The 13,714-nt window shown below is 31.3% G+C and overlaps 1 protein-coding gene across 2 annotated transcripts in view; it reads right to left on the bottom strand.

The window, feature by feature from the left end:
- The window catches only part of LOC106465875 (protein arginine methyltransferase NDUFAF7, mitochondrial-like), a 40,350-nt gene extending 27,091 nt beyond the window's left edge, over positions 1-13,259 (bottom strand). Inside the window, exons 1-4 of one of the 2 annotated variants that reach the window (XM_013926116.2) lie at positions 13,162-13,259; positions 10,296-10,456; positions 6,902-7,056; positions 6,090-6,170 (exon numbers count right to left, since the gene is read on the bottom strand). In XM_013926116.2, coding sequence (XP_013781570.1) covers positions 6,090-6,170; positions 6,902-7,056; positions 10,296-10,404 — 345 coding nt within the window. In that variant the 5' untranslated portion in view covers positions 10,405-10,456; positions 13,162-13,259. Of the gene's footprint in view, positions 1-6,089; positions 6,171-6,901; positions 7,057-10,295; positions 10,457-10,641; positions 10,661-13,161 lie in introns of those variants that run through there. The other variant, XM_022393831.1, reaches the window with a different exon arrangement.
- Between the last annotated feature and the right edge of the window lie 455 nt (positions 13,260-13,714).

The raw sequence follows: 13,714 nt of genomic DNA, 5'->3' as shown, positions 1-13,714 counted from the left end.
ATAATAATAATAATAATAATGGCAGAAATTTAGCTTTATACATCTAAACTAGACCTTAGATTTGGGTGCATAGATTGAAAGCACCTTGTATTGAATCTACCCAGATCTAGATATAACCCTGCCTCATCAATTTTAGATTTAGATTTATTAGGCCTAACTTTTAGAACAAATGTTACATCTAGATCTATTAACTTAATCATTAGATCTGTTCCAGTGCAATGCCTAGTTTAATAGTTAGTATAGGTCTAAGTATGCTTATAATATAGGCTACAATTTGTATGATGATGGACCTAGGGTCTAGAAATAAAGTTATAACTGCAATTAGACCTAAAGTCAAGTACATTAATTGGTGTAAGACATGATTTATAAGCAGCCAATACAATTACAAACCACTATGTTAGGACTATAATGTTTACTAGATCTAGATCTTGCCTGTTGCATATATTGCCAATCTTGCACACCAGTTAATATGTTACATCAATCTTGTATTTTCTTTTTGTTGAACACACACTTACTTGTAGGTTGTACTCTAGGACTTGTATTTGATCTACAGATGAATGATGGAATAATGTAATTTACTTCTGTATATCAATTCAGTCTCACTGTATTTCAGTGGGCGGCTTTTAAAAGTTAAAACTGCAAGCGTAATACACACAAATAACGTAACACTTAACCTAGAGCAGTTGCACTATGTCCTAAGGGAGGGCATAATTATTAATTAATAGGCATTATAGGCCAGAGGAAATTTTGCACCCCTTCACACCTGTGCCCAGGGGCGACTGCCACCCCATGCCCCCCAAAATACAACATGCTGAGTGTGATGGTTCAACCAATCGTAATTGACAATTACTCCACTTACTGTGTGATAAGTTTTCTTGGGCAGAAGTTGACAGTTCCATTGGAGGGGTTTAAAACATTATCAATGTTTTTTGAAAGACATTGATATGGCTACTGAAAAGAAATATCTCCAGTATTGAGATAAAAGTAATACATGGACTTTTTGAGTGCACAGAAAGTTGAGTTTGTTTTGGTGAGAAATAATGCCACTGTGGGAAATATGTTTGTGTTACAGTAGTGACTAAAGAAAGCCTTGCATTAATCCTTGTTCTATAAGAATTGTGTGATAGAAATGGACACAACATGCATGAAGATATAGACATGTAAAACAAATTTTTACAGGCTTTTTCAGAAATAAACAAAGCCCCGTTCTCTGTGTACAGTTGGCATAATGTACCCATGTTAATGTATTGCTTACAATAACTTACATCTTTATTTTTAGTAATGTGATTGATATGAAAATAAAAACATATAAGACAAACATTCCGAATTTGATATTTAAAATTAAATAGTTGTAATTATATTTGGAAAAGAAATTACAAAGTCTTTACATAAATTCATATTTTAGCTTTCATAAACAGAATGCTTGTTTTCAATTTTTCTTTCCTACGTCATCACTTGTACAATCATAGTACTTGCACTTTTACTTATTTTGGACATCAGAAATATGAAACATCTTTTTCGAGACTATTATAACTTCCAAAAAATAGAAAAATCCATTTTGTAACAAGTATATGTTACAAGAGCTGCAGATTTCATAAGCAATACTAACTTTGATGAAAACAAATCTGTAAAGTTTAGAACATTCACACATTGTTAGTGTCTCAAAAAGCCAAGTCACAAATATATACCAAGGCAATGTTTAATTGCATGTTGTTGTATTCATTTTGCAATAATCAATTTTGGCTGAGACCATAACTAGATTGCTGTAGATTCTAGCTGTGCTGCTTTCAGAAAAACAAACAAAAAAAAAGCTTTTACAGTAATTAATAGGGCAATTAAATAAAAACACTGACAGCTGATATTTCTTTTTAATACTATATGTTGTGTTTTTTTAATAATTTCTAAAACAAATTTTAAGGATTTGTTCTCTCCCCCCAGATCTATACCTACTTACCAACTTTAAATAATGATTATTAATTTCTGAAATAAAATAGGTGGATGGGTTGAAGTGAGGGCTTCAACACCCTTGGACACCTTCCCTAAATCTTGTTGTTTGCCATTTATTGGTGCAAAGCAACTAGGCTATCTGTGCCCCCCCTAAATCTGAGCCTGCTTATTAAATATTAAATAATATAGTTACGAATTTCTGAAAACAATGCGTGGAGGTTTTCCCCACTAAATCTACACTTGCTTACATAACATTAAGAAATACAGTCAATAATTTCTAGAAAAAGAATTAATGGGGTTCTAAACCCATTGGGCCCCTTCACCAGATCTGTACCTGCTTATACAACAATATAATTGACAGTTATGCAATTATAAATTAGATACATAACACAGTGTAAAAAACAACAACAGCAAATTTACACTTTATTTAATACTTAAGCAACTTAAGAGTTGGTGGTGGGTGCTACCAGCCAGTTTCCTTCCCTCAGTTAGCAGTTCAAAATTAGTGACAATGGCATATAGCCATAATACTTTTGCAATAACAAAGACAGGGCAAGTAAATTTAGTAGCAATAGGAATCAAACCAAAGACCCTCAAATCATAAAGCATCCCACCCCCCATCACGTAGCTTGGTGCTTAACAACAAACAAACATAATAGCAATATCTTGATTACTTAGATGTTTCAAATAATCGCAAACCCTAATTCAGATTATTTGATTATTTTCATGAAAATCAAAATAATTATAATTTTGATTAATTGATTGTTGGAATAATCAAAATGGTAACAATCAAAAACAATAAATTTGATTAGCTGATTATTTTCATGACATTAATTGATTAATCGTAATTTCAATTAATCAATTAATTTATGGGCCACCAAGTGATGTAACTGCTACTTGTATGTAATTGATTATATTGAATAAATCTCCCAGCTCTGTTCACAGCCACAACTAAGTATAATGTTACTATACTGATAGTCAGAAAGAGACTTCAAAAAGTTGATCTGCATGTCAGATGCCCAATGAGGTGCATTCTGCTCATAGTAAGGCACAAAACAGTTCATCTGTGACAATGCCATGAACACATCCATCCAGTGAATCAGTGATGTATTCTTTATCCAGATAAGTTTCATCCTGTGGCCAGATAACAGATGTATTCTCATTTGGAGAGAGTCTAGCATCATCACGTGATGTACAAACAGTAGTGGAGGTAAGGGGTGGGAAGGAATAAGCACAGTTTGACGTATCAATCACTATATTAACTGATCCTGATGTCAGCCTAATGGATGATGTTATCTGTCCTTACCATACTAAACAAGTCCATTCCTTGAGGAAAACAGAATTTATCAAACAGTGGCCTTCATGCTCATCACATTCTAATACCCCTAATACACTGAAGATCATCTTAAGAGAAATGTATCTTGCCAGGTAACTCCAGGCAATAAAAATATGCTACAAACAGCTCTCTCAGACAAATAGTTAAGAATATCTCAACACAGGAGTAAATAATCTTCCAAAAAAATCAAAGATTTTACCTGTACTCACAATTAATACACCCTAATTTCTCACTGGTTAGCACCAACTTCATAGTGTCATAGCTTCAGTATTAAAACCCAATAGTCAACATACAGCTTATGTTTCCCTATTTTTATATTTATTTACTTTTCCTTTTTAATTTTTGACACTTTCCACAAGAGCTTGGTTGAACCAACCAAGTTAGCAACCATGGAGTACTCATTCCAGTTTCCATATTGTTACTTTCAATACAGTATGTGTATCATCACAAAATTTGGCATACTTTCAGTAAATGCTACAAGTGTTTTGTAAAGTATTTTTACTTAAGATTTATCTGTGAATATATCGAGTAGTTTTGTTTAGTAGTCCCAGTGCAAAGTGATTTTCATGTTCAGATTAAAAATACTTTTACTCATATGAAACTTTTCAAATTTCATTTGTGTAATTTCTAAAACCTCTAAAATAATTTATAAAATGTGTTTTTCAGTAAAACTTTATATCTCATCTGTTATTTTCTCTACCCTAACTCCATATGTAGTTGATTGATTTGACTGACCTCATATCCACCACACAAAACAAAATACAAACTAAATCTAAATTATCCCTTTTTTCTTTCTAGAATCACTGCTATTATAACAGAAAACTACATTTGTTTATTCTAAATAGCTTAAGATTGTAACAGTCTAAATCTGTTTATACTTAAACTATATTTTATAGCTCTTTTAACCATATCTAACTAATATTCCTGCCACAAAAGTTGTATATCACTTGGAGAACACGTAGCTCCCATTATCCTATCAAATTACATAAAGTACAGGCCACTCATGAGTTACTTGCGAGCATACCTCGTGAAAAATCTTTTTATTTCTATTATTCTTTATTTTACTTAAATAACCTAAAAAGTTTCTAATTTTTACATTTCAGTTACTTTTATAATAATAAATAAAGAATATACATGAAAAACAACAAATGTTGTACTTACCTGGGTCTTCGGGTTTTTTTTCCTGTCAATTGTCGGTGAAACTTAAGCCTCCTTTTTTTTTTTATACTGATAGTACTACTACACTAAATTTGTTATTTAATTAAATAATCCACCAAAAAACACAGAATAATAACAAACAAAAAGCAGAAAATGTTCTATAACTATCACAGTTTTTCTGCCTTTCTAACTGTGTGACAAGAGCTGTTAACAATTTTGCTAAGTCAATGTGCTTCCTGTGGGAATAAAATTTCAACTAGAAAAAAATAATAATAAAGCATTTTTTTTTCTGTAAAACTTTTTATTTTATCTGTTATTTTCACTACCCTAACTCTATATTAAGTCAATTCATTTGACTGATCATGTAACCACCACACAAAAAAATACAAGTTTGAACCGGAAACGAAATATACAATTCTTTATATAGAAAATAATATAATATAATACATCATTTGATAGATTAAAACTTTGGCTTTCTGTTGTTTATAAATAATATAGTATTAAATGTCAGAAAGAACTATTGGCAATTTCTGAAAGAGAGAATGTGACAGGTGGGCATAGCAAGAGGGGGTCTGATTTTCTATTTTATGGCTCTGTAACCAAATAAGATTGAAAGCTATAAAAAATGTGCTTTGCCAGAGTGATGACAACATTATAATGAATAACTTACATTAAATTTTGTACTTATTGGAGATGGTAAATAAATTAGAGAAACAGAAATACCTAGAGAGCAAATGTCACAACTGTTACATTAGGAGAAATTAAGGTTGTTGTTCTTGTTGTTTTGTTTGTTTTTTTTTTTTGTTTTTTTTTGGGGGGGGGGGGTAAATATTGCCTTTTAAAATAAAAAAACTTAAAACTTATATAATGTTAAAATATGGATTATTAACTATATTTTTATGCCATGTTTACTTATACACCAGAATAAGAAAGTACTTTAATTAAATTTTCAATGTAACTCATTAAAACCTCATGACATGCACACAAAAGGTTGTCTTTTCTGAGTGGATCAACGACCTAGATACTTTCCAAATATCAAAATCCATCATTTACCATTTGGAAGAAAACTTACTTCTGCATCATACTTTTAAGCATGTAAAATCATATGTCAGACTACCCTTACTGTTCATAGAAACCCTCCTCCATAATGAACAAAATGCACAAAAATGAAATGGAGGGGTGCTTGACATTATTTTATAATGTTAAAGTTACAAGAAATAAATTATGACTACGATATTCTAAACAGACATACATTTTATTAATTATTTTCATTATTTGAGTGAATATTTAAGTCACCACTGCTACATCCTTAGTGCAATTATATTTTTATTTAGATATTAATGAATTTGTGTAACTGGCAAATCTTTAAACAACTTATTTTTTCCCATTACAGTAGTTTTATGTAATTGTTCTGCTTGTAATTAACAATTGTTCAACTGAAAAATAAGAAAGAAAGATACTGGCACAGTATTATTACACAAAGCTAAATGTGTAATAGTCTGTCTGAATTATCTATCAAATGAGATGTTTATTTAATATTTCAACCTTAAAATAATAAACTTATCCAGACCAGTTCTTAACTATGTGCGAAATCTGGCACTATGAAATAAAGACTTTCAAACAAACTGTTAGAAAGCTATTATTATACCTCTCCAAACATCTGAGATATCTCTGGGGAAGTAATGAAGTCACCAGAACTGCCTATTACATCTCTGTGCATGTAGTACCCCTGTAAAAGAAACACATCTCATTATTAAAAACAAAACTGTGATGGAAAAACAACACAGTAAAATAACACATGGCATACACTTTCACATATGAGTATGTTATGATACCAAACATGTATAATATCCTACTTTCACAATAATTAAAAGTCTCGACATAATAATGTGTATTTATACATCTTTTAAAATATTTCAAATGTATATACCCATGAACATGTCCAAAATTTCAGATTAACAGAATGTTTGCTTTAATGTTTAAATATTTCTCCTTCTAAAATCATTGGCCTGGCATGGCCTGGTGGTTAAGGCTCTCAACTCACAATCTGAGTGACACAGGTTCAAATCTCCATCACACCAAACATACTCACCCTTTCAGCCATGGGGGCACTGTATTATGATGGTCAATCCCACTATTCATTGGTAAGAAAGTAGTCTAAGAGTTGGCAGTAGGTGGTGTTGACTAACTGTTTTCATTCTAGTCTATCACTGCCAAATTAGGAACAGCTAGCGCAGATAGCCCTTGTGTAGCTTTGCTCGAAATTCAAACCAATCTATAATCATCAGAACTTAAGAAACTGTTTTTAAGTGATTTCTAATGTTAGTAAACAAAGAAACTTAGGTTTTTGCTTACAATATAAAAAACACACAATGCAAGTTTGTGCGAAAGAAATTTAGTAGGGAGAAAAAGAACAATATCATATCTATATTCTTTCTTTGTAATAATAAAACAACTTACTGACATGGGGTTAGTGAGCACCTCCTTCATATACTCAGCAACAGTCACAGGACCTGTAGCTGAAATTCTTGCTCTCAAGTGATGGAGAAGTTTAGTCTCCCTAGATTTTTCATGTGCATGGACTGAGTATTTCCTTCTAGATTGAGGGCCCGAACCTATAATAGAAATTGTATGCAGTTTCTTGGTAACTTTTTGCAAGAAAGATACAAGTAGGAAGTTAGTGACAGAAACATAAGCATTAGAAATTTGCAGTACTACTTAATTCTTGTACAGCTAAATACAAGTTATCCTAGTAGAATATTTTAATAGCCAAACAAGTTTCAAGATACTTCCCAGGTTTTCATTAATTTCTTTAACTACTAAAACTCACGAGCCAGGTTTGTCCCTGTTTTCTTTTTCCCAATTAAAACGTTTTGTTACCCTTAAGAATATACACAAAGCTATTCAAATTATAGCTTATCTAAAGAAAATTGTAAACATGAAACAGTCCAACAAGCTTCAAAATTATGTATGAAAAATAAAGTGCAAGGTCCCAAGACATATCATTCAAGGACTTCTCTCATCAAAAAAATGCCCATTTATTATAACCTTTTTTTTTACACCAAGCCAATTTTTAGCCATTTCTTAATATTTATTTCCTAATCCAAGAAAAAAGAAACAGCAAGTGTAAAGAGTCCATTTAAAGACAAACTTTCATACTCACGATTGAGTATGTTATGATATCAAACACATATAATATCCTACTTTCACAATGTTTAAGTTTGTTTTTACCTAAACAGAAATTAACATGATCCAAACTATCAGCATGTACACTATTATCTATAAAATCATTCCACAAGTTAAAAATTTCAGTAGCAAAAAAAAATGCTACATAGTAACGACTATGGATTCAGGTGTTTAAGTATTATATATAGTTTCTATCTTTCTGTCATATTCAAGTCACAATCACAAGCTCAATGTTTTAAAACTCTGAACCTATTACATTCAGATTTTCATAGCTCCAGAAAAGAAAACATAAGTAACTGTCCATTTCTTTCCAATAGCTCAAATTAATAACCTAATAATCCATTCACAAAAATAATGCCTTTCCTATAACAACAACTGTAAATCACCAAATGAAGCCTAACCAGAATCAACTACAATAATAATCTTCCATTAAACTCAAGAATTTGATGAATAAGTTCCTTAACATAATTAGTTCTATTCACTTTTCTAGCTTTTCTTAAATATAATGTAAATAAACCTGCCTTGAATTAAGATTTGAGCTTAGGAGCTATTCAAACAACTTTTTATCATTTCTTATGTTATAAAAGTTCAAAAATTTTGTTGTGAGAAACTGTTTTCAAAAAAAATTAAATATATTCTCTTACATTTAAAAATTTCAATTTTTTAGATTAACTGGAAAGTTCCATTTTATGTATCAAACATCCGACCAATTTCAACTTAATTGATATCATTAGCATATTTCTTTTGATCATTTATTTTGCTGATTGCAGTAGCAACGACATCCCAGTATACATCATTAAAAACATCAAAGAAACTGACAAAAGATTTATCACTGACTTACAACTTGACCTTACAAGATATATCAGGTCAAACAAGGTTATTTTTTTTAAGTATTCCTGGTAGAGATCAATTTATTTTCAGTAAGTTACATTATTTTATTTAAGTGCTTTTTCAATACAATAAAATTAACAATAATATTGAATAAACAAGGATTTGAGTCATCAGAATATTTTGCCATTACCTACCACACTTGCTAAAACTTAACCAAGCTTACCCAATCTTATAATAGAAAAACTTTTTATAGCTTCCAAACAGAAATAAATTAACTCAAAAACATTTTCAGGAATGAAAATAGCATTTAAAGAAACTATAAAAAAATTCCCAGATTTGTGTTTTTTCCTAAGTCTTCTAAACTTCTCATTACATTCCACTGTAATCACTTTCCCAAACCATCACTTACTTCTCACGCTACTTTGTTCACCCTCCAATGATGTGAATAATTTATAAGCTGTTATAGCCAATCATATTTAAATTTTGCTTGAAGATATTTTTAAAGTTGAGCTTCAATCATATGTTCAGATCGCATACTGTGAGATCATAACAGTAATAACAGAAGATAGCTTTTATATGCGGAAACATCTGTTAGCTGAGTTCTTGCACAGATCTTAAAATATAACGTGTTGCAGTATTCATCAGTTCAATAAACAGGTCCTTGGGTATTGGAGGGCACTGAACTTCTCCACCATACAAAGTATCGGCACAAATTTTGATGGTTTCTTCCAGAGGTACATTAGTAAACAGGCTGCTGATGTCGAGGGAGCACAAAAACGATTGTTTAGGGTCAAGGCTAAGGTTCTGTATGATTGTAGCAAAAGAATGGAGTCTTGAATACAGTTTTCTGAAAAGTACGTTAACACCTGTTCTAAAATTTCCCAAAGCCACTTCGCTAATTCATGTTGTGTAGAGCTAATGGCGAAAAGCTTCAGCAGATATTTCCTTTGCAACATCTCAACCAACAATTGGTCCAGTTATCAAAGCTATTTTCAAGTTTTGAACAATTCGACTTTCAAGATCTACATATCTACATGTGCCGATGCTTCCATTTATCAACGTTATATTTTAAGATCTGTGCAAGAACTCAACTAACAGATGTTTCTGCATATAAAAGCTATCTTCAAGTTTTGTACACCAAAAACTTTTCAAGTAATAATGGAACTCAAGAAAGGGAAGGAAAATATTGATAATCATATTCTCAAGGGATTATGGTTTCTTAGCAAATATAAACATATACTCTGATATTGGCAGAAAAACAAATCCATCATGCAAAAAGAGATGCACAAAAATTAAAGCTTGAAAGTTTTCCCATTTTTCTTTTGCAACTGATACTAAAAAAAAAGTTTTGTCAAAAATATCAGTTTAAAATATCTTGAGTTACGTTACTGAAATACAGTCAAGATAAGGCTAATTCACCATCAACTATTTGAACAATATAAAGTATTAGGATGTTAAGAAATTTGCCCTGACAATGACTTGAATTCAATACCTTCAGCACATACCAGTGCTCCGAGACCAATTTTCTTGTCATATGAGCCACCATGTCTCACTTCCATGCAGACCATCTCCATCCTCACCATTACCTTAAAAATCACAGCCACATTCCTTTAACTTTCCAGTACGTTTTCCTAATTTTCTGTATCACATTATTCTTGGTAACTTAATGTTATTAGTGAATTTATCTCCAAATGGTATCAATATAATTTATATGGGTGACAAAAATCAAACAATAGATAAAGGTGACAAAACAGACATCACTAGTCAGTCATCTAATCACAAAAGCTTTGCATTTATTAACCAACCTTTGTAGAATGACATGGTGTCATATACATACCTATGGAAAACCATGCTGATGTACATGAAGCCCACAGTCCTCGAGATTTACTTAGTTTTAACGTGTGTGAAATAGCTGATGACATTTTTGTCAAAAGGTTTGTAGTCATGGCTAAAAGTATTCTAGAAGTGCACGTTCCTGCCAAGCAGGTAGTCTAATACCTACAAACAAAAAACAACAACTTATAAATGAATTATTTTGAGTATAGCACAAATTATATCATTTGAATGATATGAAAATTTACAATTGAAACATCTAAAACAGTTGATTGTAATAGATGACAATCAAACACTTTAACGCAGCAGTTTCCAAACTTCTTTCACTGATGACACCCTAACCCACTTACCTTGATTTATTTGCATGACACCCCTGCTGCCACATGCAATATGTGTTTTGTAGGTTTTTTGTTCTTAATTATTCTTCATTTGGTTACACTCTTGCAACACCCTTAGCAACTTGCCACAAACACACAGTTTGGAAACCACTGCTCCAATGTGACTGTCCTACACCTTAGACAGTATTTTGGCTGATAAAGGAGAAAATTTATCAGCATCAATCCCAGAGTGTAATTAATAACTCAAACTTAAACAACTACATAAACTATTAGTATTCAACCATGATATACCAACTTCAAAAATGAAACACTGAATTATAATTTATCAATTACACAGGGAACAAAATTTAAAAGAAACATTCTGATGTGGCAATATATTTTTGTATGTAATATGAGCTGTGAAATTCATTTCACATGAGAACCAATTATAAATACACTAAAAAAATCCATTACAATCAGTAATCAACATTTTTCAAGTTCATTAATGGCTTTAGCCTCTTGTATTTGTTGTGAATGAGCCTCAGTTCTGACCAAATAAACAAAAATTTATGCAGGCTATCCATTTAGAAGATATACAAATAGCCATAACATTAAGGAACCAGCTGTCATTTTCAACCCACAATTACATAACTGTTCTTATAATGTAAACATCTGATAAGTTTATGTTGATTTGAAGCACATTTTGGGTCTGGCCATACACTGATCGATAAGTTACACTCTAAATGATATAAACATTTTCTTTATACATAAACTGATAGCGATATTAAATCTGATGAGATCAAGCTATGTACTTATAGTGAAACTAGAAATCAACCTGGTAATCAGTACATTTAATTAAATACATCCCTCTTATGTTTCTACATATAAAAATTAAGATGCATTAGGCTACAGCCAAGTTAAAAATATGTATTGCATGTATAAATGAGAGGACACATGTTGAAGATTAGTCAAAATAAGTAATTATCTCTCTATACAAAACACTAGTTAGGCCTAATTTGGAATACTGTGTACAGTTTTGGTATGCATATCTATGAATGAACACTGGCTTACTGGAAAGGGTTCAGAGAAGGACTACTAGGATGATTCCAAGGATTGAGAAAGAGTAAGAGGTGATCTACTAAACTTTGTAAGATTATCTGGTGGAATCAACAGAATAAATGCCTATTATTTCTTTATGCTATAATATGAAGATAAAAGGATGATAGGACATAAGTAAGATCTGGAAAAGGGTAGGTTCCAATTAAGATAGTTTTACTTTTCTAAACTGTTTTTTTTAATTTACAAATTGCCATTTGTAGCAGAGTTTGGCATTTTATAGAAGTTTAAAAGAAGAATCAATGATTTTCTGGAAAAGAGTGAGTTTAAAATTTTACTTTGCCAAAGAGTGGGTATGCAAGGGTAACCTTAAAAGACCAAATGGTCCCTCATTGTTTGTATTTATTGTATGATGTAGTCCTTGACATTCATGCATTTAACAAACAAACTTTCTAATTTTAAATCAAAAGCATGTACATCATTATCTGACAATACATAACATAAATTATAACAACCTATGGTTTCAGGAAATCATTATTTGGAAGATCAAGTCTAGAAATGGGCTCTAACTTCTAAGGCTTATACTTATCATACTTAATTAGTTCTCCTCACCGACCAAATCCTTTATCAAAGCCTGATAATTTTAAATACTTGAATGAGATTACCTTCAGGACTTCTAAGAATATGTACAGTCTTTAAATAATTTAATTATCTACGTCTCTCTTTTGAAATTAACTTATGAATTTAGCATTATAAAAACATTCCATCTTTACACTCTCTTCAGCATGATTTCACTTTTTTTCCTGTATTTGATTTGGTGACCAACACACTTACACAGTATTCTAAAATAGATCTTTTCAGTTTAGGATTAATAATTACTTTTTTTTAAATCTCCCACTAATCTGCTTTGCTTAGCAATGAGTACAGAACTAAAAATTAAAAATGGATCCTGCTTTAATTTTACAATAAAATTTGAAGACGCTTTTACAAGTTTGAATTTTCTGACTTTACAAACTGCCCACATATGAACTGCAAAATGAATTATACTAAGAGAAATTCAGTGATAATGTGATCTTTGTTTGAACTACTTTTGGCTTGAAACGAACCTCTGTTACCCATTTATCGTTAAACAAACATTCGACCATACATTGTCCTACGGTTATTTTAAAGGTTAACCCAGTGTCCTTGTATTACTGTGTGCTCACCCTAATACCAATAAGAATAGCAACGTATAGAAACACCGGCCTTATACTAAAAATTAAAGTGAGTTATAGTAGTACCACAACACGTTTGGCTTGATCATAAAATTCAGACTGATAATGATAGTGAAGCAGTGTTGAGAACATGGACACACTACCAATACCACCTTTCACCGCGCAAGTTTTAAATATGTATCTGCTAAATTAAATTTATCGTATTGTTTAAACCACTAAAAATAAAAGCCCTTTTAAATATTTCTAAAAGCTGTATAGCGTAAGGAAATTCATCGCAACATACATTCCTGGATCACAACTTTCTTCACAATCTAAATAAAAAAAACAGATAGCACAAAGGAGGATGCCTGAAAGAAATAATAAAATAACAGCAATATTTATAGCGCTATCTAGTAACCAAAAATCACATTATTAAATTACTGGTTTATTTTTAACATTTTCCCAATTGGTGATGTAGTGGCACTGCGTTCATTTTCTGACTTAGAGCTGATTTTCTTAGCTTAACTGCAAGAAATTCTACCATCTCAAGTAGAATTCTTCCTGGAAATGGAGGATGACGCTCAAGAAACTGTAGACAAACACAACATCACATTATTTTAGACAGTGTTCGGTAATACCAGTAGAATTGTAGTGTTACGTATCTGCTTGTTTATTAATTCCCGGTATAAATTCTTTCCGAGGAACTTCAGCGATAAAAGTCCTTTCTTGATTAAACCAGTTTATTATTTCTCGATACAAACTTTTAGTACACAGTAATTCCACAATCAGTACGTTTCTCCTCACTTTCAACTTAATAACTGTTATAATACACACTATAAATCACTAGGATTCACAAT

The sequence above is a fragment of the Limulus polyphemus genome, unplaced genomic scaffold (assembly GCF_000517525.1).
Source record: "Limulus polyphemus unplaced genomic scaffold, Limulus_polyphemus-2.1.2 Scaffold2083, whole genome shotgun sequence".
Classification (NCBI taxonomy): Eukaryota; Metazoa; Arthropoda; class Merostomata; order Xiphosura; family Limulidae; genus Limulus; species Limulus polyphemus.
The sequence above is the reverse complement of the archived record's forward strand: the minus strand, read 5'-3'. Positions and strand labels throughout refer to the sequence as shown.